Genomic DNA, 25,845 nt, shown 5'->3' with positions numbered 1-25,845 from the left:
TGGGGCATGGAATCCCAGCGCGGTGAAAAGGGAATTCCCTCCCTCTGCCTTCGTGTTTCGTCACAAAAGGCCAATGGAACGAGGCGCAAGAGGGACAGCCAATGGCAGCCCTGAACCGGCGGCCGCGCGGCGTTCTGAATCCGAGCGCCTCCTCGTCCAATCAGAGGGGAGAGTTAGGGGCTGGGCGTGGCTATGCGAATGTGGTTTGAAAAAGACGGCGGGAAATCCGAGTTTCGCGGGAGGACCTTCGCGCGTAAACCGCATCCCTTCATTCATTGTCAGCTTCCTGGAGCCATTTTTCAGCTGCGGCGGTGGTGGGGGAGGTCGGAGCCGGGGCCCTACCGCTCTCTCGCACGCAATCCGCTTCCATCTGCCTCCCCCGGTGCTTGATACCCGCTCGCCGACCTCACCCCATGCAACGTGGGGGTGTACTCTAGCTGTACCCCTGACTATTTCCAGCCTAGAGCCCGCGGCCGCGCGGATTAAAGGGCTCGGAAGGAGGAGACCAGAGACCAGCCCGGGGCAAGAGTAGCGCAGGGAAGAGGGAGAAGAGGGAGGCTGCTCAATAAGATGAGAAAGGGAATACACCTCGGCCACGAGAAGCTGGTGGTCCCCGGGCTGCACGGCTCGGAGAAGGTGACCGGGTTCTCGGGGGGGTTCATCGCCGGGGGAGGAGGTGGTGCAGGAGGAGGAGGCGGCGGCGGATACCTGCAGATCCTGTCCTCGCCCGGCCCGCTGCAGCATCACCAGCAGCTCCAGCACGGGCTGTGTGCTCCCGAGCAGCAGCAGCCTCCCACCGCCAGCTTCATCTACTCTACACCGCACGGGCCTGCCGGCAGAGCCGGCCTGCTGCAGCCAGCACTGGGGCGCCCACCGGTAATGGCAGGGTCTACAGCTACACCCCCCCCTCCCACACACTATACATACACCATGAATTATATTTATATATATATATATATATATTGTATACATTATATCTGTGTATGATGGGCTTTGCATACTCACAGTAACAGCTTGTCTAGTAGCCAGTACTGTAGTTCTCTGCATATACAGTATTGTGTATATATCTACACATAGCTATAACTACACACCTATATGGTGGGTATATATTGTACAAATACATTGTGTACAAATCCCAATATTAAATCCACCTGCATGTTATGTATACTAATACATGGATGTATATAAATCGATATCTATAAACACTTATGTTGGTGTACATATATGCTTACTAATATACCCCATGTATATTTGTCATAATATATTAGCTTATGTAACTAGTAGCTATATAAGGTACTGCATATACACGTGTGATCAGTTTCTGTATGTTGAATACATGTGGGCGCGTTCCCCAGTTGCCCCATATTAATATGTATGATAGGGGGGGCAGAACTTTCTTTGCCTGCTGGTCCCATACGTGGGCTTCCTCTTGCAGCCGGCGCAGGCAGGCTCACGCCCCGGATGGAGATGGAGGGGGGCAGGGGAAAGGTCGGCTGAGTATTTGCAGTTTTTGCATCTGTCATTGTGGGGGGTGGGGGGGGGGGGGGGGAGGAGGAGGGGTGTCTAAGGACTGGTTACTTTTTCTCGCCTGGCAGTTTCTCGGTGTGCCGGGGGGGAGGGGGATGTCGGTCTGCAGGTTTGATTGGGGGGGGGGGGGCAGGGGGACTGCCGTTTTAATGGTGTGCCGTATGTCTCTTTAGGATGGGTTATGGGGTTGTCTCCCAAAAGGGGTGCAGATTGGTCACAAAGGGCTCCTGCATGTCTCCTGTTAACCCTTTCGGTGGCATGTAAAAAAATTAAAAAAAATCAATGCAACATTTGACAGCTTTCCTCCAGCAGTTAAGCCCCTTGTGGTCTCCGCACACCCCATTCTCCTTCTCACTGTGCGGGCCATGATCCCGAGGTTATGTCTCTCCCACCCCCACCCCGGTGCCTTGTGTCAGGGAGGATCGCCCTCCTCCCAGCCTGGCTTTCTCACAGGCCTGCTTATGGAAATGTCCTGAAAGGTCATTCATCAGGAACAGGTAAATGTGTGAGCCAGCAGTGCAGCTGTTAAAGTGAACAAACAGGGGTGGAGTGATAACCTACAACATCAGAGGCCTATATGCTGCATGTCCTCATGTGGTCCTGCAACAGCCAGCCATGGAAATCCCAAATTCATCTGAATTTACATATTCAATATAATTGGGGTGATGCACAGTTAAAAATATGCTGACCCCCGGTCACATGAATGGACGTTAATGCATCTGTATGAGTGTCAGCTGTTCCCGCTATATAAACGTGCTGCTAACCATTTATTTTTTTTAAACCTTATCTGAGGGGGCAACTCGCCATAGCCCTGGGGTCGGGATCATTCTGGCGACGGCTGAAAATTGTAACATCGGGTGATAGTGTGATTTGCTGTTGGTGACCCCGTAGTCATGTGTATCTCGTTTTTGTCAAGCGGCTCAAACTCTTGAACTAGGCCCCATCTGCTTTTTTTGGGGGGGGGGAGTGGGTGGTACTGCTTTTTAAAGGGGTGTAAGTTTTCAGCCAGGGTGTGCAATCTGGAGGTCACTATGACCGTTGTAATTATATTGGCATGTTATTGGAACCACGTTCATGAGATGTTTTAACTATTTTATAGCGGTGGGTGTTATCCCCTTCCGTACCTAGAATGCAATTTACTGGCACCGAAGGGGTTAATGTATTGGTGATTATTTTATTTACGTAGGATCTCTAAGCGGAGTTCTGTGGGGTTTGGATATGTTTTTGCTATTTTCTTAAAGTTAAGGGGTGATCTTAGTTGTGCTGTGACAATCACTACATGCATGAGAATTAAATAGGACTTTTGCTGACTCTGGTGATATTTTTACCAATTACTTAACCATTTTCACTGACCTCATTGTGAAATTGTTCAATTTTGGGGGGGAAATGTAACACTCTATTGCCATTTTTGATTTTCTGAAAACAGATTTGCTCTGCATCTGTCCTTCAGCTTAAATAGGCCCCAACTTATTTTTTGCTTTGTCTTGTTGTCCAAGTCTGCACATGTGTAAAACAAACTGCTTCAAATAGTGGGTTTTACATGGGAGAGTGTTTCAGTGTTTACATATAAACCTGTGCAAAATAGAGGGCACACTTCCTTCTGTGCCTTATAGCTCTTTTGCTTCCATAGAGCACTGTGGGGGCTGAAGAGGCTGAGGCCTCCTAAGGCTGCTGGGAGAGTCTGCCTCCATGATGTGATGGATAAATGCACACTAGCTGCGCCCACTCTGTTGGAGCCAACTGTTCCTGCTTGTCACAACATGAAGAGTGCAACCTATAGGGATCTGGGCAGTGCAGAGCAAAATCCTGCAGCTTTAGTACATGGCTCAATATGTAAAACAGATGGGGCCTTTTTATTTATTTATTTTATTTTTTGGTAATGTAGCAGATACCCTCCCAAAAAGGCAAGTTCAAAAGCAGAAATGTAGAGGCAATTTGCCATGGTGTGTGGGGTCTTCAATTTAAAAATTTTTTTACACGCACTACATAGAAGGTGGTACAGGATACATCAGTTATTGGCTGCTGCTTCTATTATTACAGTAACAAAGATGGGGATACATCTGTTTAACTGTTTGCTGCCTTATAGCGTGCGTACACGGAGCGCGAACAGACATCTTCCCTACGAGGCCACCCATAGTGAGAGCAATCGATGCAGAGCTACCGCACGGCAGATTTTTGAAAAGACAAATTCTTTTCTCTTGTCACGTGAGCGGTTCAGCCAATGAGGACGGACCAGCCGTGTGCTGCGTCTGCCCCGCCGCGAATACACTGAGCACAAATCTCGCATGTGACGTCATGTGTGTCCTCTATAAACGCGGCCTAAGGCACCAGCAACCTGCTGCATTGCAATAAGCCCCTCCTAGCAGTTGTGAAGGTAATGGTTTATTTCCAGCCATTTTGTAAATCTAACAGCCTTATTTTGAGGACACACTTGTTTAAAAATGATGGGTGTGATGCACACGTTGCATCTTGGGCTGGGGCCATGGTACCAATCCGCTGAGCGAACAGACTGCCTTCAGGCAGTATTCGCGGCGTGCGGGGGAGGGGGCACGCGTTCCGCAAGAAATCAGTTCAAACTGATTTCTTGGCATGACAGGCCGGTCACGTGAACGGTTTGCCCAATGAGGGCAAATCAGCTCATTGACGTCACTGGCACGCCCCTAGACACTCCCACGGACGGCGCGCATATCATGGCCGAATACGCACATGATTGAAGAGTGACATCACGTCCGCGCACGCCTCCGCATGGGCGAAGGCACCATGGCCCCAGCCTAAGATGGATGCTCTGGGAAAAGGTCTGAGTTGTAACTCCACTTTATATTGGTCAGAAGAAAAGTACAGTATTTCATTGATTGTAAAATGCACCATTGATTTAATAACTATTTTAGAAGGAAACACTACATTAAATGTACAGAAAAAAGGTTTTTACTTGCTTTCAATGCTGCATCATAGTGAAGTCTTTGACATTTTAAGTGACAATTAGTGACACGTTCTTTGCACATGTGCAAGCAATGACAACTTAAATGAAGACACCTTCAGCCTGTCATAAGGCAACCTCCTGCTCTGTACTATGGGTGGTGTGCTACGGTTGGCTGGCAGCAGGCGTTCCAGGAACGTCATTCTGCAACGTAGATCGCGTGGTTGATTGGCATTAGCGGCCATATTGGTACAGGAACAGTCCCTGTTTCTCAATGACATCGATTGTAAGACGGATCCCGATTTCCAAAATGGTAGAATGTGGGGGAGGGGGGGGGGAGTGCGTCTTGGAATCGAGGGAAATACGGTATCTGTTTTGGGTACTTCATTCTGTCAGGCCATGGTGTTGACTAATAGCTGCAAAACCGTCTCTTCCTGCTTGTTGAGATGAGGTTTTTTTTTTGTTTTTTTTTATCTCTGGTTAACAGAATAAAAGATCCTCCTGCAGGAACACATGGGTGGTGGTTTATCACAAGGCCAGATGAGGCAGTTGCATGTAAAACTGCTTATTTTAATTCTGATTAACTCCCTTGAATGTTGCATGCAGATGCATTTAGTTGTTGCTCTGTGCACGGCAAACAGTGCCCATGCCCACAACATGCTAGATCTGATCCCCCACTTTGTTTCCTTCTGTTACCCAGGTTCCTAGCTGTTCCTAGCCCTCACTCACTGCTTCACCCTCTGCACAAGTAGTCCCAGCCAGGGCCTGCTCAATATTGCATATAGATATGCAATATCATGCAGCAGCGTGCATGTAAAAGGTTGCCATTAACATTTATTGTAGGGCTACATAAATATTCAGCTAAGGGACTTGGTTGTATATACATGTTTCTTGCAATGCATATTTTTTTTTTGCCTGTACCACACGTTGGTGTATGTGTACTTGGGCTCTTCCCCTTTCCTGTAGGTGCAGAATACCAGTTTTACTGTAAATTACAAGACTGATCTGTGACTTGGCAGGAAAGGTTTCACAAACGTGTGCTGCAGCAATACTTCGCTTCTAACAATGTTGCTGGGTCAAGAAAGAATGTTTGCGTAGAAACCCAGAACCATAATCAGAAGACACTTATTTGATGCACACTTGCTGAATAGCAAAGTACTTGTTCGAGATTAAATATTCAATTTTTTTTAGTTCCATAACCATAATTTGAATGTATTTGACCTGTGACCGGTACTAGTACTGCTAGCAGAGCTCTGCTAGATTACTGCATTGACCTTCCATGAGTAGTACAGTATGTTACACTAATATTGGATCCTTGCAGCAGTAAATTAGATGAGCGCAGTTGAATTTGCATGATTCCCTTCAGTTCCTTTAAACTACCACTTTCTCATGAGCACAACATTCATCTAATTTGGAGACTTTTTTTTTTGAGGGCAGATAGGCCATGCTTTCAGAATTTGGCCTATACATTTAGGTTGTAACTCTCACTATATGGTTCTGTGTATACGGAGGTAACACATCATATCCGTTATAATGCAGTGTGGGATTCCGTGGCACTGTTGGTGCAGAATATTACACCCTATCCAATCATACCGCAACCGAGGGGACACCAAAGCCCGGCTAGCTTCTGAATAACTCCAATATTCATTCAAAGCATCCCTTTTCTCTGCATGCCATTAATGTTGATAACTTGAAGAATTGGCATGTGAATCTCCTGACACGATTTTCTGTAATCTTGAGCAAAATGAACCTTTGGCCTCATGTGAAGGTTTTTTTTTTTTTATACCCATTTATTTATATTACGTGTCTGACTATCCATGGTGCTTCTGGCCCTGGAACTACAGTAGGTGTCTCCACTGGGCAAAATACAAAGCGGCAAAGTCTGAAGATATTGTTGACTGCAGCCATATTTGTAGTTTGTTGGGCACCACTACCAATCTCTCAGAGGAATCCCCAGTCATTCAGGCAAATATTAACCTTACTAAATGAACTTTAGGGAATATCACAAAGGGACACACTGTTCTACAATAACAGAACTACCTATGCCACCAACTTTCACATGGCTAGGAATTGGTGCTTTCTCTAATGACATTTAATTTTCCCCTTAGTTGAGTATTGTAGGATTCATCCAGGCAGTGTAACGCCCAAATACATTTATAGGGAATATTGTGACCTTTTGTTGCCTTCATTGGTTATTGTTTGATTGTGAACTGAGGTTTAAGCGCCACAGCAGTGCCGAGTACCATATTTGGCGATTGTGACTAGTTGGTAACTCTTGGTCTAAACAGGGCTCTAACCATAGCAGTGGTGGTGCACAAAGTATCCTACCATTAGCCAAAGTGTCAGCACATATTTTAATACCGTTTCAGGTGTGGATGCAGAGCTTTACAAATTAATGATTGGTTTGTTCTAGTACATGGCTGTTTTGTTCCTTTTCCCTTCTACTTGTGCATCACCAACTAGCACAATTGCCCTGCTGAGAATGCAATTGTTTCATCATTGTTGCAAAGCCAATGGTAGCTTGATTTTGTTGCACCATTCAGCTGACAGGTTTTGTTTTTTGTTTTTAACTAGTGTTTTATAGCCATCACTGTTCCAGGTATTTTCTTGATGCTATTTGTCTAAATCTGGCAGTGTTTTCTTGTTGCAATATTGGCTTAAAAGTGAAAATCTGGTGTGGAGCTCTGGGATCAGTTGGGTAAAAGTGCTTGCGATGACCGTATATACTACTGGAAAGTGGGTCAAATCATAGGGATGTTTTACAAGGTCCCTTTTAAACCGGTAATAATCTGTAGCCCAGAAGATTAAAACTATTTGCACGATTGTGCTGTGGACAGGTGCATGTTGGGCACATCTAGGAAATAGAGTGAAGCGCTCAATAGTTAAGTACCTCCTAAAGGGTTAATTCCATCGCTGTATTGGAATCCTGAAAGGCGTTAAAGTGTTATTTCATGATGCAGCAGAGGGTCATAAAACAAAAGGTCCTTCACTATCTGTGTGCACAGGTACAAAAATGTAAAGAATTCAAACCTTTGCATTCTTGCTTTCACTTGTGAAAACACTTTCCCAATGTATTCATATGTAGTGTTCAGAACAAATAAATCAATTCCAGCTCGTTGTTGCAACAAGGGTGCGAAATAGAACTTTAGAACAATTGTTAAATGAATTTGCTCAATTCCTGTATGCAACAAAAAAAAATCCGGAATAAAGATGTTAAGGGACAAAATAGCATTCTACGGATTATAAATTTATCAGTATGGAAAAATGCCCCAACCCTCGCCAAAGGCTCCTAAGCAATTTAACCATTCCTTTCCCAAAAAGTTAACGAACGTTTTTCCTTTTAGCTTTTTTAGGTTTGCATAGGAAAGCTAGTTAAACTTTTTTTTCTTTCGGGGGCAGTCCTGCCAAAGGCCAAACTAAAGGCACTCCAGGGCTATGTCCCGTCTGTTATGCAATTGGTTATTAAGTTAAAAGTATCTACCTGGTTTATTTTGTGTTTTGTATGCAGGCTTTTTGGTTTCCAGATTTGATGCCATTGCAGTTCTTTGTGGTATTTCGTAGCATTTCTTGTGTATGTAGAAGGAGAACATGGAATGAAGGGTGGGTTCAATTGCAGAAAAGTTCTTGCCTAAGCACTAGTGTTGTACCGGGTCTCATTTGTTTAGAAAGCCGGGTAACCCTTATCCAGACAGCACTTACCTGCAGGTTAGGTGAAGGCTGGTGAGAGACCACAGTGACATCTAGGAGCAGCAGTAGAGGTCCTGGCGGCGGTGGCAGCAACAAGAGCAAAAGCGTTCCTATTGGACAGCCAGGTAGGATCTGGCTGTCCAATAGGAACGCTCATGCTCCAGTCACATGGTTCCCTGGCTCACACATGTATCAGCTGTGTTCCTGCTGCTCCCGCCAGCTGAACACAGACTTCTGTTGCCGCCGCCGCCAACTGGACCTCTGCTGCTGCTCCCAGATGTCACAGCGGTCTTCCTCACCGGTTTTCACCTTCCGTCGCCTGCTGCAAGTGATGAAGTATTTTAATTTACAGTGGCATTACCTGGTGCCGGGCCCAGTTCCCTGCTGCCTGGTCCTGGTAGCTGAAAAAGTGCTGGGTACCGGGTAATTTCCAGGTACTTGGTACATCACTACAAAGCACCATTTGATCTGTTGGTCAAGGGATCCTAATACTTGGCTTATCACTTTTACACAGTTGGTCCATTGAAATAATCTTATCAGAGTGGTGTGCTTATCTTCCCCTCCGTAGTAACCAGATTCCATAAGTTTTTGTCTGCTTCGCTACCTCTTGTATGCTATGGTAGTTTCATGACCCCTTCCTACCTATCAGGGCAGTTTGGGCACCTCTATCTACAAGGGACAACCCCTTTGCTGTCCAAGACCTGTAAGATGAGCTGTTCTCACAAAACCTCTCTTTCCAGGCAAAGCGAAGGTTGGAGCTTGGGGACGGAGCTCATCAGTTTCTCTCTGATGTGCTGAAGACGCCCAAAGGGAAAGGTAGAGCGACCTCGCATTGCCCAGACAGTCCAAAAAGTAAGTGCTTTGCTTCCCCGTTACCTGAACTTCCGTAAGTGGCTATTTTAAGCGGCCATGCATTTTAGTAATCATGAAAAAAATGGTGGTGTTCTATGTCACCAACATGTCATTAAAAATTAAAATTGTGTTTATGTGCATGATTGAAATAACTATACATGCTCTCTCGCATCAAATTAACACAAGTAATGATCCTGTAATCGTGATCTGCCTTTTGGGTACGGTCTATACTCGGGCATTCATATAACTCGTGGTCTGTTCCATTGAGAAGTGCCAGAATGTGTGTAACAAATAACTAACGTTTAGTTGGTAGTTGCTATGGAAGTACGGGACTTTGTACTGACTGCACACCTTTGGCATGGAGTCGTGCGCTTACACAAATTCTGTACATCTGGCCCCTTCACTCTGAAGGGTGTGCAGCATATTGTAATGTGTTGCTGTACTGGCAGCATAGGCAGTCATAAAAGAATTCACTGTCTTTTATAAAAGGATGCCACTACCTGTGACTTCCATTTAAAATATATATTTTTTTAAACGAGTATCGTTAGAAATGTAAATTTTATGCTGTGGCGATGTTGGAAGATGGCTGAAGTTAATTTCATATTCTGCCCTTGGAGCAATAAATGGGACCTTCACCACCCCCCCCGTGTCTGCACTAGTATCCTGTAAGGGGGGGGCTCTTCACCACAACATTTAAATTAAATGCTGAGGGAGCGTGCAAGGCCTCTTAAGTCCCTTGCCTTGTCTCCGGTGGCTTTGCCATGTCAACACTGTCTAAAACCATCGGAGAAAAGTTAAGGTGGGGGGTGCAGAGTAAAAAATGTTTGCGCTCCCCTGCTGTAAGCGGCTCCAACTCCCAGTTTAAGGGTCTACTTTCAATGTACCCAAAACAGTGTAGTGTATACATTTTATATTAATAGTCATTATTTAAAAAACTGATTATGCAGTTTTGAAAATCTTTCTTGGTGGCGGGGGGGGGGGGGGGGGGGTGGGGCTACCACAGGACCGGTTGACATGGACTTCAGGAGGTCAACGGCTGCATAAATGTTAAAATAGCCGTCCATGCTCACCTTAGTTACACTCTGTCTTTGCTTTTTTTTCTTTTTTTATTTTATTTTTCAAAAAAATAGTGTTTTTTTTTTAATTTTATGGGTATTCGGCTCTCTTTACCCACCCTCATACTTTACCGGTGTTACATGGGACACTTTGCCGTTGTTGCATAGTGTGTGTACCCACATTGATCTCTTTTTATGGAGCCGTGCCAAATATGGGTTGTGGTTTTCTTAGACTATGGGGCCGATGCAGTAACTTGCGATATGTGTGTGTCGGCAGCGCGCTTAAATCTCCTGTGTTTGGCGGGAATTTGCCGCTAAATGCAGTAAATAGCGATTGTGAGATACAATGGTGAGTTGCACATGTTGCGAGTTCCTGCAGTCAGTGGCGGATGACTGCATGTATCCGTATTTCACTTGAATGTGGCGTCAACCTCTGCACATAAATAAAAAAAAAACTCCTTCTTGCTTATAGCATTCAGTTACTCACGGTAGTGACGGTCTTGCTGTTACTGACATTAGCAAACCTTTTACTGCTGTCCCTCATTAGATACTCTTGGAAACATACCTGGTGCAGTGCTACAGTTGTGTCTTCTGTTCTTTGACACGTGAAGAGGTGATACATGTGTGCATGTGACTTGTGACATTTCATGTACATTTGTGTCTGTGTGTTGGACTATGTTGCAAAGCTTACAGTACATTTCAGTGAGTTGCTGTGTGTACTGTAACCCGTGCATGCAGCAAGAGGGGGATGACTGCATGTATCTGTATTGAAGGAGAATTTGGCGGCAACTTTTGAACATGAAAAAATCACCTCATGATAGTTTGACCTTACATTCTGTTACTCACAGCAGTGTGTTTCTTGCTGCTAGTGACATTAGCAAGGCTTTCACAGCGCTGTCCCTCAATAGATAGTTTTAGGAACATACCTGCTTCTTGTCATTCACAAGACAGACACCTTTGGCTAACATTAATAATGTATTTTATTATAAACAACACATGTAACAGGTTCTGAATGACATGTAACACAATTGAAGCTGCGCTGCCAGCAGCAACAGTACAATGACACAACAATGTCACTAGCAGCTGAAATGTTCGGCTCTCGCCTGCTTGTTGGTGCCGCAGCTTTTTGGCGCTTTTCTCGCAAGGAGTTTCTCCCGCGCACCCCCGAGATCTTACTCGGCATCTACTGCATTCTGCGTGCTGCATAATATGGCGAAATAGCCATTCTCGCCACCCCGCCAGCGCTTGATTTCCGGCAACAATTGCATATGCCGTTTTTCAGGTAACTCGCACACATACCGCCATCAACTGCATACTACATGCCAATCTCGCAATAAAACAGCCAAATTCAGCCTTCTCGCAAGTTACTGCATCGGCCCCTAAATCTGCAATGCCTCTATATTTGAACCAGAGGCTTCCCTGTACACGGCGGCTGCTCTTGCAATCTGCTTAAAACCACAATCCCTCCCAAAATAGTGGGGGTTTTTTTGTTTTTTTATAAACTTTCTTGAATCATGGGGTCTCATAGTTTAATTGCAGCACTTGGTTCTGAGGGCCCCCTGAAACCCGATTGCAGAGATAGTGACAGTCTTTTTTTTTTTTTTTTTTTTTTTAATTTATTTTTTAAACCTGTACTTTGTAAGGAAAAGCCAATATTTGGCTGTACTGGCATCTCACTATATCACAGCCTTCTATTTGCAGCCAGAATGAGGATGATTGTTTCTCGCAGACAATAATTATTATTGTAAGGGAATTTCAAAATGAAAGATCTCAAGAAGTGGGGCTCCCTGTAGCATGGCGTGCCTGACCGTAAACTGTGAGGACATTGTTCCCGATTAGCACAGCAGCAGCTAGTTGCCCAGCATCCATGTTTTGAAGAGTCCTTAAATCATTTTGAAGAATGGTTGAATCTAAGTTTTTCTTCAATTGTCCTGGAAACACGGGTTGAACACCTCACACGGCGAACACGTCACAAAATGGTGGCGAGGGGTCACCGGAGCAGATTTCTGCTTTTCTTAACTTCTAAATCTCATGAAATATTGGAATAAAACAAGAATCTCGCTCTATATATAAATGAACATAAGCAAGAATAGCTCTTAATTCTCCATTAACCGCAAACCTTTTTTTTAGTGGGGTCACTCTGAAACGAATAGTCACGTCCGTACGTCTCTGTGCTGCTGTAGTGAAGCGGCAGATCTCACGGATACATGTCTCTGCGAGCTCTTAAATGCAATGTTGCTGTGATTTTTAGCAGCTAGGGGCAGTTGACATCCCACAGGCCCTACAACTGTCATTCATCTGGATTTAAATAAACATGGACGGCGTTCAAAGGGTTACCTCGGTTATGTGCCAGACTGGCTGGGATTTCTTGATTACTCAGGAAAAGGTCTGCATAATTGGGTTATCTGTGGTATGTTTCTGACACGGATGGAATGTTTACCTTTTTCCTCAATGCATCTTTCTGGTCCAGCTCCGAAGTCTCCCTCAGAAAAGACTCGTTACGATACCTCACTCGGTCTGTTGACAAAGAAGTTCATTCAGCTGCTCAGCCAGTCCTCGGACGGGGTCGTCGATCTGAATAAAGCTGCTGAAGTCCTCAAGGTGCAGAAAAGGAGGATTTATGATATCACAAATGTGTTGGAAGGAATTCATCTCCTCAAAAAGAAATCAAAAAACAATATTCAGTGGATGTAAGTGTCTGAACAATCATAACCCCTTCCCCTGATTCAGCTGCTTCTGCAGGCAAAATGTCTTCCACATAAACTCAAACGGAAGTTGAGGATTAGAACAAATGGTCTTTTTGTAGCTGTTATTGGGTGTAGGTACATATGCTTAGCACCTGAGAAACCAGAGCTACTGTCGTGACTTACCTTGTTTTTTTTTTTTTTCATGCGTCTTAGTTATAAATGTTTTTTTTTTTTTTTCCCTCGGCTGCATTTAGAACGGTCAAACTAAATATCTTTTGACAGAACACACACGCCCCCCTACCCCCTCCGTTATTACCTCTGTTAACAGTCAAAATGTGTTAACCAGCTATCCTTTACTATTCTCAATAGCGTTACTGTTAAACGCAGCAGTGTCGTCAGCGGTGCAATAGGCTGCCATATCTGTGTATGTAATTTGCAGTCATATACATAATCTTCGCTCCATCTTGGTTAGGTTAGTTTACGTGCCGGCCTACTGTTATTTCTCTTACCATGTCTCGTCATGTTTTGTAGAAATGGCAAAGTCTGTCTCTGTTTTCAGGGGCTGCAGCTTGTCCGACGATGGTGGTAACTTGGATCGCTGTCAGGTACTGTCCAGGGATGTTACAGAGCTCACCCAGGAGGAGAGGAAGCTGGATGAGTTGATACAAAACTGTACCTTGGATCTAAAGCTTTTAACAGAAGATTCAGAGAATCAGAGATATCCTTCCTGCGTGTGACATCCCATGTATTTAGTCGTTTGTTATTGTGTAAAAAAACAAAGAAAAAAGCAGTGCTAAACACTAACCTAATATAAATGGGTTAATTACAAATATACAGTGATAACAAGCTTAATAGTGCTAACGGAGGAAGGTAATGAGTCCAATATAGATATACTTAGATTTAGCAGCCAGAGTCCAGGAGAGAGTTCCACATCCCTCCAAATGTGAGCAAAGAAAAAAAGTTCTCCGGCGCATTGTCTCGGCTATATTCGTTTTTAGTCCAAAATAAGAGAAGATATAAATGTATCAATACAGGATAATTAACCCTTAAAGTTCATACATTTGAATTCATGCACTTACAATTTTGCATAGCTTGGGTTGTAATTCTTTTCCTATACGGAGTGTCAGGTCTCCAATACATATAGAGTTGCGATGGAAATGGAAGAGAAGATCACGGCACAGTAAAATTATTACAAAAGACTAGATTAAGAACAATATTGCACTTATAGCCAGTATCATCAAAAACAGTGTATTGATACATTGCCATCTTATTTCTATTTTGGACTAAAACGAATATACCCTTTGTTATTGAGTGAGGCGGGTGGTCTCATTGTTACATAACTTTGGAGGATTTAAAAAAACAAAAAAAAATTGATAACTTTAAAAGGGGAGCTAGATCACAACCGGGAAATTACAGACCTGTAAGCCTGACTTCAATAGTAGGGAAACTACTTGAAGGTTTAATACGGAATAATATTCAGGAATACATAATGGAAAACAAAATTATTAGTAATAGTCAGCATGGATTTATGAACGATAGATCTTGCCAAACTAACCTTATTTGTTTCTTTGAGGAGGTAAGTAGGAATTTAGACCAGGGTAATGCAGTTGATGTGGTCTACTTAGATTTTGTAAAGGCTTTTTATACGGTTCCACACAAGAGGTTGGTGTACAAAATAAAGAAAATTGGACTCAGTAATAATATATGCACCTGGATTGAAAACTGGTTAAATGACAGACAACAGAGGGTTGTCATAAATGGAACTTTTTCAGGTTGGGCTAAAGTCGTGAGTGGAGTACCTCAGGGATCGGTACTGGGACCCCTGCTTTTTTAACTTGTTTATTAATGACCTTGAGGTTGGGATCGAGAACAAAGTCTCCATCTTTGCTGATGATACTAAATTGTGTAAGGTAATAGAATCAGAGCAGGATGTAATTTCTCTTCAGAAGGACTTGGAGAGACTGGAAACGTGGGCAGGTAAATGGCAAATGAGGTTTAATACAGATAAATGTAAGGTTATGCATTTGGGATGCAAGAATAAAAAGGCGACTTACAAATTAAATGGAGATATATTGGGGGAATCCTTGATGGAGAAGGATTTAGGAGTGCTTGTAGACAGCAGGCTTGGCAATAGTGCCCAATGTCATGCAGTAGCTGCAAAGGCAAACAAGATCTTATCTTGCATCAAACGGGCAATGGATGGAAGGGAAGTAGACATAATTATGCCCCTTTACAAAGCATTAGTAAGACCACACCTTGAATATGGAGTAGAATTTTGGGCACCACTCCTAAGAAAAGACATTATGGAACTAGAGAGAGTGCAGAGAAGAGCCACCAAATTAATAAAGGGGATGGACATTCTAACTTATGAGGAGAGGCTAGCTAAGTTAGATTTATTTACATTAGAAAAGAGGCGTCTAAGAGGGGATATGATAACTATATTCAAATATATTCGGGGACAATACAAGGAGCTTTCAAAAGAACTATTCATCCCACGGGCAGTACAAAGGACTCAGGGCTATCCCTTAAGGTTGGAGGAAAGGAAATTTCACCAGCAACAAAGGAAAGGGTTCTTTACAGTAAGGGCAGTTAAAATGTGTAATTCATTACCCATGGAGATACATGGCAGATACAATAGATTTGTTCAAAAAAAGGTTGGACATCTTTTTAGATGGAAAACAAGAAAAAACACAAAAGCGCACCAAGATGAGAGATAGATATTGTATTAGCAACAAATAATAAAATTAGTAACTTACATATAAAATTTCTTTAATAATCCCCGATTCTGGTGTCTATCACAGGAGTAGGGCATCACATAGGAAGTATGAAGGGTAATCTCAGTTCTGAGAGATCAGACCCGCGCGCTGGGGCTGTCTCTGTTCACTCTCCTGTCCTTCACGTGTGGTAGCGTGGTGCGGAGTGTAGCGCTCATGCGCAGGAACCGGGGCCTTCATCGCCTGAAGAAGTTTACTTTGTTAAACGAAACGCGTCGCGACTGTTGTGGCTGGCGGTTTTACTACCCACCACCAGTACACACTCTAGTGTACCGTTCCTGCTTATTTCCGATCGTTTCTATGCTATCAAAAACGGACAGGCATCCTAAGGACACCTATTGAAGGCCCCGGTTCCTGCACATGTGTGCTACACTCTGCACCACGCTACCACACGTGAAGGACAGGAGAGTGAACAGAGACAGCCCCAGCGCGCGGGTCTGATCTCTCAGAACTGAGATTACCCTTCATACTTCCTATGTGATGCCCTACTCCTGTGATAGACACCAGAATCGGGGATTATTAAAGAAATTTTATATGTAAGTTACTAATTTTATTATTTGTTGCTAATACAATATCTATCTCTCATCTTGGTGCGCTTTTGTGTTTTTTCTTGTTTTGCTGATATTGGTATCACCATCGGGGTTCCGGTGGAGACCACATTTGGAGGTGGGGGAGACACCTCATAAACACAGAAGCAGCAAGAGAACTGAGAGGGACCAACACTCCAAGTTTAAAGAGCCAGAGCGCGGACTGAACTTTTCATCTTTTTAGATGGGAAATGTATACAGGGATATATCAAATAAGTATACACGGGAAGGATGTTGATCCAGGGATTAATCCGATTGCCAATTCTTGGAGTCAGAAAGGAATTCATTTTTCCCCTTAATGGTTTTTTTGTTTACCTTCCTCTATATCAATAAGTATAGATATAGGATAAAGTATCTGTTGTCTAAATTTAGCATAGGTTGAACTTTATGGACCTATGTCTTTTTTCAACCTCATCTACTATGTAACTATGTAACTTAAATTTTGAGTTTTAGAACAGTAGATATGACATTGCATTATTTTGTACTGGAAACATCCATATAGCAGTACTACATAAAACCGCAAATGAATACAAATCATAGGGGGGGGGGGAGAATAGAAGCTTCCTAATTGCAAAAAAAAAAAAAAAAACATTTTAAAGTAACCCCCTACCCTCAACACTAATAACTTGCCTTAGAAGCGGCGAGGGATTCCAGCGGAGGGTCCATCTTCGGCGAAGCGACATGACCCATTTTGAGGCCCCTTTGGCAGCAAAGGGTTTAAGGAAAGGGATAAAAATGGCAAAATGTTCAGGTAGCGAAGTGGGTTTGAGCCTTTGCATGGTGGTATAGAAAAAAGTAAGGTTCAGTAAAGTGAAATAAACTATTTACAAAGAGCAGCCCAGATGATTTTGATATCGTTCGAATTCCTGGTTTGCTAAAATACTGGCTAATTTTAGATTACAGCAAACAGACTATATATATATATTTATATATATTTATTTATTTACACTACTTCTTAAATTTTTATATGTATGCGTTTAATAGTAATTTGAGGCCATAACAAACTTGTACAAATCTGTGTGAGGATTTCCATGCTTGTGGTTTTTTTTGGGGGGGGGGGGCAATAGCTTCTCTACTCATATCAGTAGTTTTGTAGACCAAGCGTTTACAATTAATCAGCGCTGATGCTATTTAGTAGAAATGTGCTAGTATTCATTCCATATTCGTTGCTTTCTTCATAGTTTTGCAATGCACGAAAATAGACACGTACAACATTGTCGCTAAATTACTGGAGATTTATTCCACTTCACCAGAGTTTCGCCAAAATGAAATTGACCTTTGTCTTGAACTTTCGTGCCTATTGTATTTTTCTTTGCTAATTGCAAGTAGACTAATTAATTGGCTTGTGGTCTTAAATGTTTCACTGCCTGGTAGGTATTAGGCCCATGAGCAATCTAGCACACGGACTCTTGCTTGGTGGAAGCACTGCTGCAATCAATCCAATCCGCCCAGGTAAAAATGGGGTGCGTGCACCAAACCCCATAATGGTAGTCAGCCCAAAGGAAGGTGGGGTGTCTACACACACTGTTCAGGGCTTATGGTTATTGAATTACTATTCCCATTGATCAACAAAGCCCGAGTAACGTAACTTGCCAATAAATAATGCTCTGAACATCCGTGAAATCAATTGACTTTCGTGGCTTCAGCAACTCCATGTGCCTGGCCTAAAATGAATCTGTCCCATTGCTATACAAAGTGGGTTTAACCCATCGTGTTAATGTGGGGGGGGGGGGGGGAAGTATTTTGGTAGATTTCCGTGTCCTGCTCATCTGAAAAAAACAAAACCGTTTAATCTATGCTATTCCGACCTTCATGTTATTGCCTTAACTTTACTTACATTGGCTTATGTTACTTACCAAGACATACGCAAAATCAGTGGCCTTAAGGAACAAACCGTCATAGTGGTGAAAGCCCCTCCAGAAACAAGACTTGAAGTGCCTGACCCAGTTGAGGTAATGTGCAAATTGCGCCCTTTTTGCATGCAAACTTTTTTCTGTTCGAACGGTACCTTTTACCAGCCATTTCTTCTATAAATAATATGAACCCTAGGATTTCCAGGCAGTGTGAATATCGGGAAAATGAGATCGCTGTACTTCGAAGGTGCAGCTCCCCACAACTACCCAAGTGTGACTGCCAACCATGCGTGTATTGTCTTCTGAACTTTCTGTGTTTAATAGTATTCACACGGCAAGATCTCCTGTTTTATTTTAAAAAAAATTGCGCAGGTGTCAAACTGAATTTCTGTTATCAGCCGTAGATTTCGAAGTGGGAGAGTCTTTGCAACCATTTCAGTTTTGGCACTGGGCTCACTTAAAATAATGTGCTAGAAGAAAGGGAAGGATACCCTAGCGCATGAATATAAATCTAATTGCTAGAAGCTCTAATGGTAAACCAAGTTTCCCAAAGAATAAGCAGTAGTGAAAAAGAGTACAATTGAACAGCTCCTAATCGGGAGTCTCACATACAATTTAGTCCTATATCTTGATTAAGCTTAATCAACCTGCATTACACATACACAATTAATAACATAAAAAATACAACACATATATCCAATTAGTGGAATAATGCAAATAAGATGAAAGGTCCACTATAATATTTGCAAGAGGTTCGTTCTGCAAATGTTCAGATCTTCAATGGATAAGTATTTGATTTTTGGCACTATTGTGATATTTTTAAAACCTTTTCACTATATGATCCCCACTTGTTAGAGGAAGTTTTGTTTGGAAAACTGTAAAATATAGTTGCACACGAGTTGAGTGCGTGTCGCAGCCTGGAGACACTGCGGTAAGCGCAATCTGTACATGCAGTGAGCAGATTCCACGCTCAACCGGGCGGCGAGCGGTGACAGCGTATTACAAATACAACAACCGCAGTCCATAAGTACGACTGTGTATACCCATGTTACCGGCACAAGTATTCACAGGTAGTACATGCAGATCACACGAGTATCTTTAAACAGAAACCATCACCCATGGGTGATTATCGAAAATCCAGTTCAACATAGCAATTTATATCTATATACACCTAAGTGAAGTAACTCCAGCATTTATAAATCTAACAACTTTAAGAAGAACACCTATAAAAACTCCAGGCTGCAACACACACTCAACTCGGTGTGTAACTATATTTTACACCGTTTTCCAAACAAAACTTCCTCTAACGAGGGGATCATATGCTGAAAAGCTTTTAAATCGGGCCATAGTGCCAAAAATCTAATATATCCATTGAAGATCTGGACATTTGCAGAACGAACCTCTTGCAAATATTATAGTGGACCTTTCTTATTTGCATTATTCCACTAATTAGATATGTTGTATATTTTATTAATTGTGTATGTGTAATGCAGGTTGATTAAGCTTAATCAAGACCCAGGTTTAATTGTATGCCCCCCCCCCCCCCTCACTCAGGCTGCAGAATATTTATTTAATAGTATTTCTTATATTTAGAGGTTAGACATCAGCGCCTTGATACTTCTATTATTCACTTAAAATAATAACAGTTTCCGATTCAGTGAGTAAGGAAACACACCCTATTGCAGCGGTGCGCAAACTGGATGGCGCGACCCCCAGGGAGGGTACGAGACTGCCTGAGGGGGGGCACGGTTTAGAGGCCCTGCGCGCTTCCCGAAGGCACTTCAATTAAGTGCCGGGGGAGCTGCAGGGCCTCTGTAAACCTTTACTTACCTTGGCTCCACGCGGCGTCATTGCTATGGCAACGTGACGTCATGACACCGGGGGGGGGGGCGGGGGTGAGGTGACCGCCGTCAAGAGGGCGAAGGGAAAAACGTTTGTGTCACCCTGCCCTATTGCATGGTTTGGCACAAAACGTTAAAAAAATGAAGTGCATGGTAACCACCTCCTTAAAATGTGAGTGCTGGACATTGAATGCTCATGGGATGTTGGCACTCAATCGGAAATGTGTTGGATATTGATTAAAATAGTTGCTGTTATCTAGTAAAACCGCACTATATTTTAATATGATCGCTTCCAACAAGGTGTTTAAAGTGACGCACAGCTAAAACATATGCAGCCTTGCTTTCATTTTTTTTTTAAAAACAGCCCAGAGGTGGGGTAAAATGTTACCTGGCATCTTGGAAAGCCATAAAAGAAACAGGGGGTCCTTGCCATTACCAGCCGGGGGGTCTAGTAAAGACATGGCACTTGTACGGATTGCAGGTCTAACCTTGAGGTGCTCACTGGTGCAAATGGCGTACTTGCCTGTTCACTTCTTGGCTCTGTGCTTAACTCGTGTTATTCTGCGCTTGTAATTGTTGCTTCTGTTGCCGTTTGCAGAGCTTGCAGATACATTTATCCAGTAGTCAAGGAGCTATTGAAGTATACCTGTGCCCTGAAGAGAATGAATCTAATAGCCCAGTGAAGCCTTGTAATCAGGACCACAATGGCAATATTTCCAAGCCAAACGCCAAAGGTACAGTTAAACTGATATCTGTCGCCTCTTCTGTAGATTCCATCACTATTTATTTGTGGGGGCAAGACCTTTTTCATGAAAATGCACATGGTTTGAGGTTGAGGGCCAGGAAAATACAGCAGAAATGCTATTGTCTCAATGTTTTGTTTCCCTTTTATACTGTAGTGCTCTAGCTTTGCAATATTGTCCCTTTTTCGGTATCTACAGTGTTAAGAAAAATATATACTGAATAGAGTAGAATATGCAGATCTCTGAACCAAGGGGTTTAGTTATCAGAATAGTACAGTGATTTTTCAAGGTTTTTTTTTTCTCTCCCTCGGGGGTACACCTAATCACGGTGCTTGGTTGCTGAGGCACCCACACAACAGGACAGTTGGTCACAGGAGACAGACAGGGAGTTGCAGGTGACATTGTGGGACAGAAAAGCACACGGACAAAATCTGCCCGTGTACCAGGACAGGATACACAGATGTACATGTGCGCCAGGATGGAATACACTTGCACACGGGTGTGCCAGGGCAGAATACGCACAGGGATGGAATGTGCGCACACACTCAAAGTATGCACACCCAAACAATACACGCACCCTGACACCATACACCTGGACCGGACAGAATATGCAAGCACCTGGACCGCAAACGTGTACCCAGACATAATATGCCTATGCGCTCCACCCCCACCAGGACAGAGTATGCACGCTCACCGTGGCATGATACACACGCGTCCGGACAGAGCGAGCACGCACCAAGACAGAATGCGCATGTGCACACCCACACGCTCCAGAACCGCATGCGCCGCCGCACCAAGACAGAATGCGCATGTGCACACCCACACGCTCCAGACCGCATGCGCCCACGCACCCGCACCAAGACAGAATGCGCATGGGCACTTTTTTTGGGGGGGGTGTAATGAATGGGTTTTAATCCGTGCAATGGATCAAAGGTGAATTACAAACCTATCCCTGGTAAATCTGGCTTTTTGCGCAGATCGGTCTGTTTGGACTTCCAGCTTGCATTGCATTGTAGGATTTTGTACCGTTTCAGAATATAGCCTGTGGATCACGTGCTTGAAAAAGTTACATCTATACACAACGTTCTAGACGTTTTAGTTGAAGAACCCAAGCCACTTAAAGAGTTACCTGTTCCAAAAAAAGTTCTTATGAAACAGCAACACCCCTTGCTCATAAATTTATAGATATATAGATGGATACTTACTGCTGAAGTTGCAGGGTATAAGTATGAAGACGAGGGGGGGTGGGGAATTACTGCAAAATCTCAGGTCAATAGGAAGCTACAACATCTGTTGTCGTTTCCTGTTGGATGGCCAATGAAGTAATACCGGTTCCTTCGGTAATTATCTCGGAACCGGGGGTTCCCACGATCTAGAAATAGTGCGATTCAACGCTAGAGGGTCCACATTAAAAGGGGGAGGGGAGTAGTTCAGGGGATCGCTGCTTTAAGAGCGTCTGACACTTGTGATATTAAACGGTTATTGTAATAAGGTACACACTACCTCTGCTCACAAAAGTACTTTCTCGGCATACGTTTAAATGGTTCATGTGCTTAAGATTTACCTTTTAAATGTTTTGTTTTGTTTTTTTAGATGCAGATATGCTGTCATCTAATTCTGACAACGTTAATTGCTCTGTACCTGTGGCAGCCATCTCTCCCCTAACCTCCCCAACCAACCTCCTTCAGCAAACAGAGGATCAAATGGCTCTGGGTCTGGATGGTCCATTTGTAAACTTGATCCCTCCTCTCCTCCAAGAAGATTACTTGCTAAGCCTCGGAGACGAAGAGGGCATCAGTGATCTCTTTGATGCCTACGATCTAGAAAAGCTGCCATCTTTGGAAGACTTCATGTGCAGCTGATTCCGCTTTACTTGAACATCTTCTTCTGAACAGACCACGTTTTTGTTGGGTTTTGTACCAATTACCAGAAAATGGAACCAGAAATACTTGCTGATGTCTTGTCTTTGCCACCTTTAATGTCCTCTCCTGAGCCTCCCCCAACAATCTCAGCAACAGCATGCAGTACTAATGCAGACATGGCTATAAAAACTGAGGACAAGTGATTTTTGATCCAATGCTTCCTTGAGGCTATGCAAGTTTTACAGGGTGATTTGCGCTGGGCTTGCTTAAGGCTCATTAGAGCAACATGAATAGTCTCCTCCCATTTAGCCTCCCTGGCGGCTTTTTCAAGAGAAGAGATCATGACCTGGTAAAAAAAAAACCTGTAAGCCACATCTTTCAAACCGTGCCTTCCTGTATATTTTATATCCCCCAGCTCTTGTGGAGATTCTCCACAATAAATGTGAACCATAATTTAGGAGATGCGGTCTTATTCCCCCCCCCCACCCCCCCCCCCCCCCCCCCCTCTACCTTTTCAAGCATTTTAGTCAGTCTGTATGAATTTGTCTAGCTTGTTCACATGTAAGTCACACGAACACCCAGTGCTCAAACATAAGTCCAGTCTTACATAAAGGCTGGAGGCCTCCAAATACGTTTCCTGCTATTACATATTGCATGTTGCTTGTATGGGCCAGTACGTGGAAATGCTACTTCTCACCTTTTTCACAATTGTGAGCGTTTGTGCAATTTTATTTGAAGACTTGGTACAATGTCCTAGTGTCCAACGCCCTATTGTATACGTACCAATATTTGGGGTATTTTAAGCGCCTGTAATTTGCCTTGTATATTTAGAGTGAAGGAAGTTCAGTTTGTGATGAAATATTTAATTGCGCTTAGCATTTTGCTTTTTCTCAGCACACAAATGCTGACTGCTTCCACTTTTATCAAAAAGCATTTTTTTTTTATGAAGGGCAGAAACTGTTTTTAATAGTGTACCAATATTATTGGCCAGCATTTTATCTGCCGCCTTACAGATAAATGATGCCGTTTTCTGATGCAGGTAGTGGGCATGGGTCAAATCTGTAACTGCGTTTGCATAATTGTCTCAGTCCCCACGAGGGTGCCTTTTTAGCCACAGCATTGCTTAAGAGTGGACCCCAAAATAGCCTGCGGTTACAAAACGGAGCCATAATGGTGCATCCACTCTTCTAAACTCAGGTTGAAGATATTTTTGATTCTTGACATGGCAGACTGTTTGTTTATATGCTATACAATTCTTATGTTGCACTATTGATTTTTACAAAGTGATTTACAGTTCTACGTGTGAAGAATTCGCGCAGCCATCACTGTCGGCGCTTTGTTGCCCTGGCCTCCGTGGCCAGAGGAAATGGTAAATGGTTAACCAATTAAATATCATTTAAGTGCTGCAGTGGGAGGGGTGCAGTTATTTCTCTGATTTATACGGGGTAAATATAGTGCCTGGGGCGGCGACTTAATAATTTAATTTAACCCAAGAACCTAAAGATTTAATGTCAGGAGGCGTGGTTATGGTGGCCCCGGATTTGAATCGTACCCACGGCCGTTTGATCTTTTACATGCATTTGGCACTTCTCTGCCTTAATGCTTTGTGGTTGGTCATTTGCAAAAGTGCAAAGTATTGGACCAGTGGTGCAAAAATAGTGCAAATGATGGAGGTACTGTGGTCCTGCTGGGGACGCTAGCTCTATCCTTCTGTGTCTTCATTCTTCAAGTATTACATCATTTGTACTACAGACCTGTAGTATCAAAAATATACTTTAGTGTATATACTATACTCTGAGCATCAGTACGAGTGAATGTACCATTACATAACTTATTCTTTAAACCACACCTTTCTGAATGTTAGGTTGCATTACAACCTTTATTTTCTGTGCAAGTTTTCTGGTACCATTTGAGTTGCTGCTATACGGGCCTTTTCAAAATGACAAATCTTTCAAACTAAAGTAGTTTAGTAAATTGCCTAAAACTGTTTCCTTTATTTTTTTTTACAATGCATAAAGGGTAGCTATCTTAACAGTGTTAGGTGTGTATGTACAAATGTGTGCATATTTTATCGCAATGTCCTATTTAAGTCTGAATTTTAAGCTGGCTGGTAAGGGAGAGACAGGTGTTTGCTGGTTTATTTTTTTTTGTTTTATAGGGATGGGGAGATGCAGTTCTAAATTAAGATAAAGACATTAATTTAACATTTTGGTCTTGCGGAAGAGGAGTTGTACGTTTGTGTGAGCATGTATATTGTGTGATAGGAAATTATGTGGTGGGATTTTGTGTGGAGAATTTGATTTTCATGTACATATCCTTTTTTTGTGGGAAGGCAAAGAATGGTCACTTTGTATGGAAGGAAACGTGTGAAATTTGGGAGGCAGTGGGAAGAAACACATTGTTTCAGCTTTGTGGTTTAGAAGGAATAGTGAACTGTAAAATAATGTAAAAAAAAAAGCTTTTAAATGCTATTTGTAAATAGATTTGTTACAGGATTGTCTGTAATTTAGCTATGATGTTACCACTTTGAATGGATGTCATTTAAATACATTTTTGTATAGTAATCAATAAAAAAAATGATTTTTCTAATGTCTTCGTAAAAGAGCCGTGAATTTCAAATGTGAAGCATGCAGTGTTGTGAATTTGGTTGCGAGCGGAGTGTTCATATACATACACAATGTATACATCACAAAATCCATGGTGGTCATTCAACAGTCTCCATGAAAATACTGTTCTGTAAACTTACGGTGCATGTGGAAGAACCCTCTACGATCCTGACAATGTCCAGGCAAGCTGGCAGTTTTCCCCTACAATAGCACAAAGCAATACGTCAAATTATTGAGCACATTATCGCCAAATTTGCCCCAAACTTTCTTCAATACTGTTTATCGGGCTATGAGTTCAGTAATGAGCTGCTAGTGGGGCTTTAATCTTATTGCCAATTAATGTACAGCTCTTTACATTCCTTCCAGCCCACTGATGGGAAGCAGGGCTGTTGCATTTTTATTTTTGTTATCAGCTACCTATTGTATTGTGAAGAATGCAATTTCACATAATGTTTGCTTCTGTATTAGCATTCCACGTGATTGCTGTTGATGGGCTGATGTGCCTGCAGAATTCACAAATGCTCCTAACCTTTTGCTAGATCGAGTCCTGGGCTTGCCCATAATGTTACTGGAATCTAAATATGCTATTTACATGACTTAAAATGCAATGCTGCTAGCAGTAGGGCTAAAATGTTTTATGTCCACTTATAAGTGGTAAAATGCCATCCCTTTTTTTTTTTGACGTGATACTGGCTTACGCAATAGCTACATGTGCAAAATCCCTTTCTAAAGTGCACTTAACATGCATTAAGTTGCTTTATTGAAGCTACGATGATAGGCCCCATTGAGAGTTAACCTCATTTCAAATATGTCCTGGGCACAAAATAAAGTAGACAACATTACACGTTTGCTAC

General features: G+C 42.8%; 1 protein-coding gene across 2 annotated transcripts; it reads left to right on the top strand.

Moving 5' to 3' along the window:
* Positions 1-222: 222 nt before the first annotated feature.
* On the top strand, positions 223-24,951 carry E2F3 (E2F transcription factor 3). 2 transcript variants are annotated; one of them, XM_075585604.1, is made up of 7 exons: positions 223-876; positions 8,872-8,983; positions 12,509-12,728; positions 13,285-13,445; positions 17,926-18,038; positions 20,379-20,514; positions 22,117-24,951. In XM_075585604.1, the coding sequence occupies exons 1-7, from the start codon at positions 571-573 to the stop codon at positions 22,383-22,385; spliced, it is 1,317 nt and encodes a 438-aa protein (XP_075441719.1). In that variant the 5' UTR covers positions 223-570; the 3' UTR covers positions 22,386-24,951. The 2 variants fall into 2 exon arrangements, with proteins under 2 accessions (XP_075441719.1, XP_075441720.1); XM_075585605.1 differs by lacking the exon at positions 223-876 and adding an exon at positions 1,407-1,488 and having other exon boundaries at positions 22,117-24,950.
* Positions 24,952-25,845: the final 894 nt, after the last annotated feature.

Source organism: Ascaphus truei, chromosome 2 (genome assembly GCF_040206685.1).
Source record: "Ascaphus truei isolate aAscTru1 chromosome 2, aAscTru1.hap1, whole genome shotgun sequence".
Lineage (NCBI taxonomy): Eukaryota > Metazoa > Chordata > Amphibia > Anura > Ascaphidae > Ascaphus > Ascaphus truei.
The sequence above is the reverse complement of the archived record's forward strand: the minus strand, read 5'-3'. Positions and strand labels throughout refer to the sequence as shown.

Excerpts from the sequence above, each read along its gene's own strand:
- E2F3 (XM_075585604.1), top strand. The coding sequence starts at position 571 with ATGAGAAAGGGAATACACCTCGGCCACGAGAAGCTGGTGGTCCCCGGG. Across the intron at positions 13,446-17,925 it reads AGATTCAGAGAATCAGAGAT|TGGCTTATGTTACTTACCAA; the intron begins ATCCTTCCTGCG and ends CTTTACTTACAT. Across the intron at positions 18,039-20,378 it reads AAGTGCCTGACCCAGTTGAG|AGCTTGCAGATACATTTATC; the intron begins GTAATGTGCAAA and ends TGCCGTTTGCAG.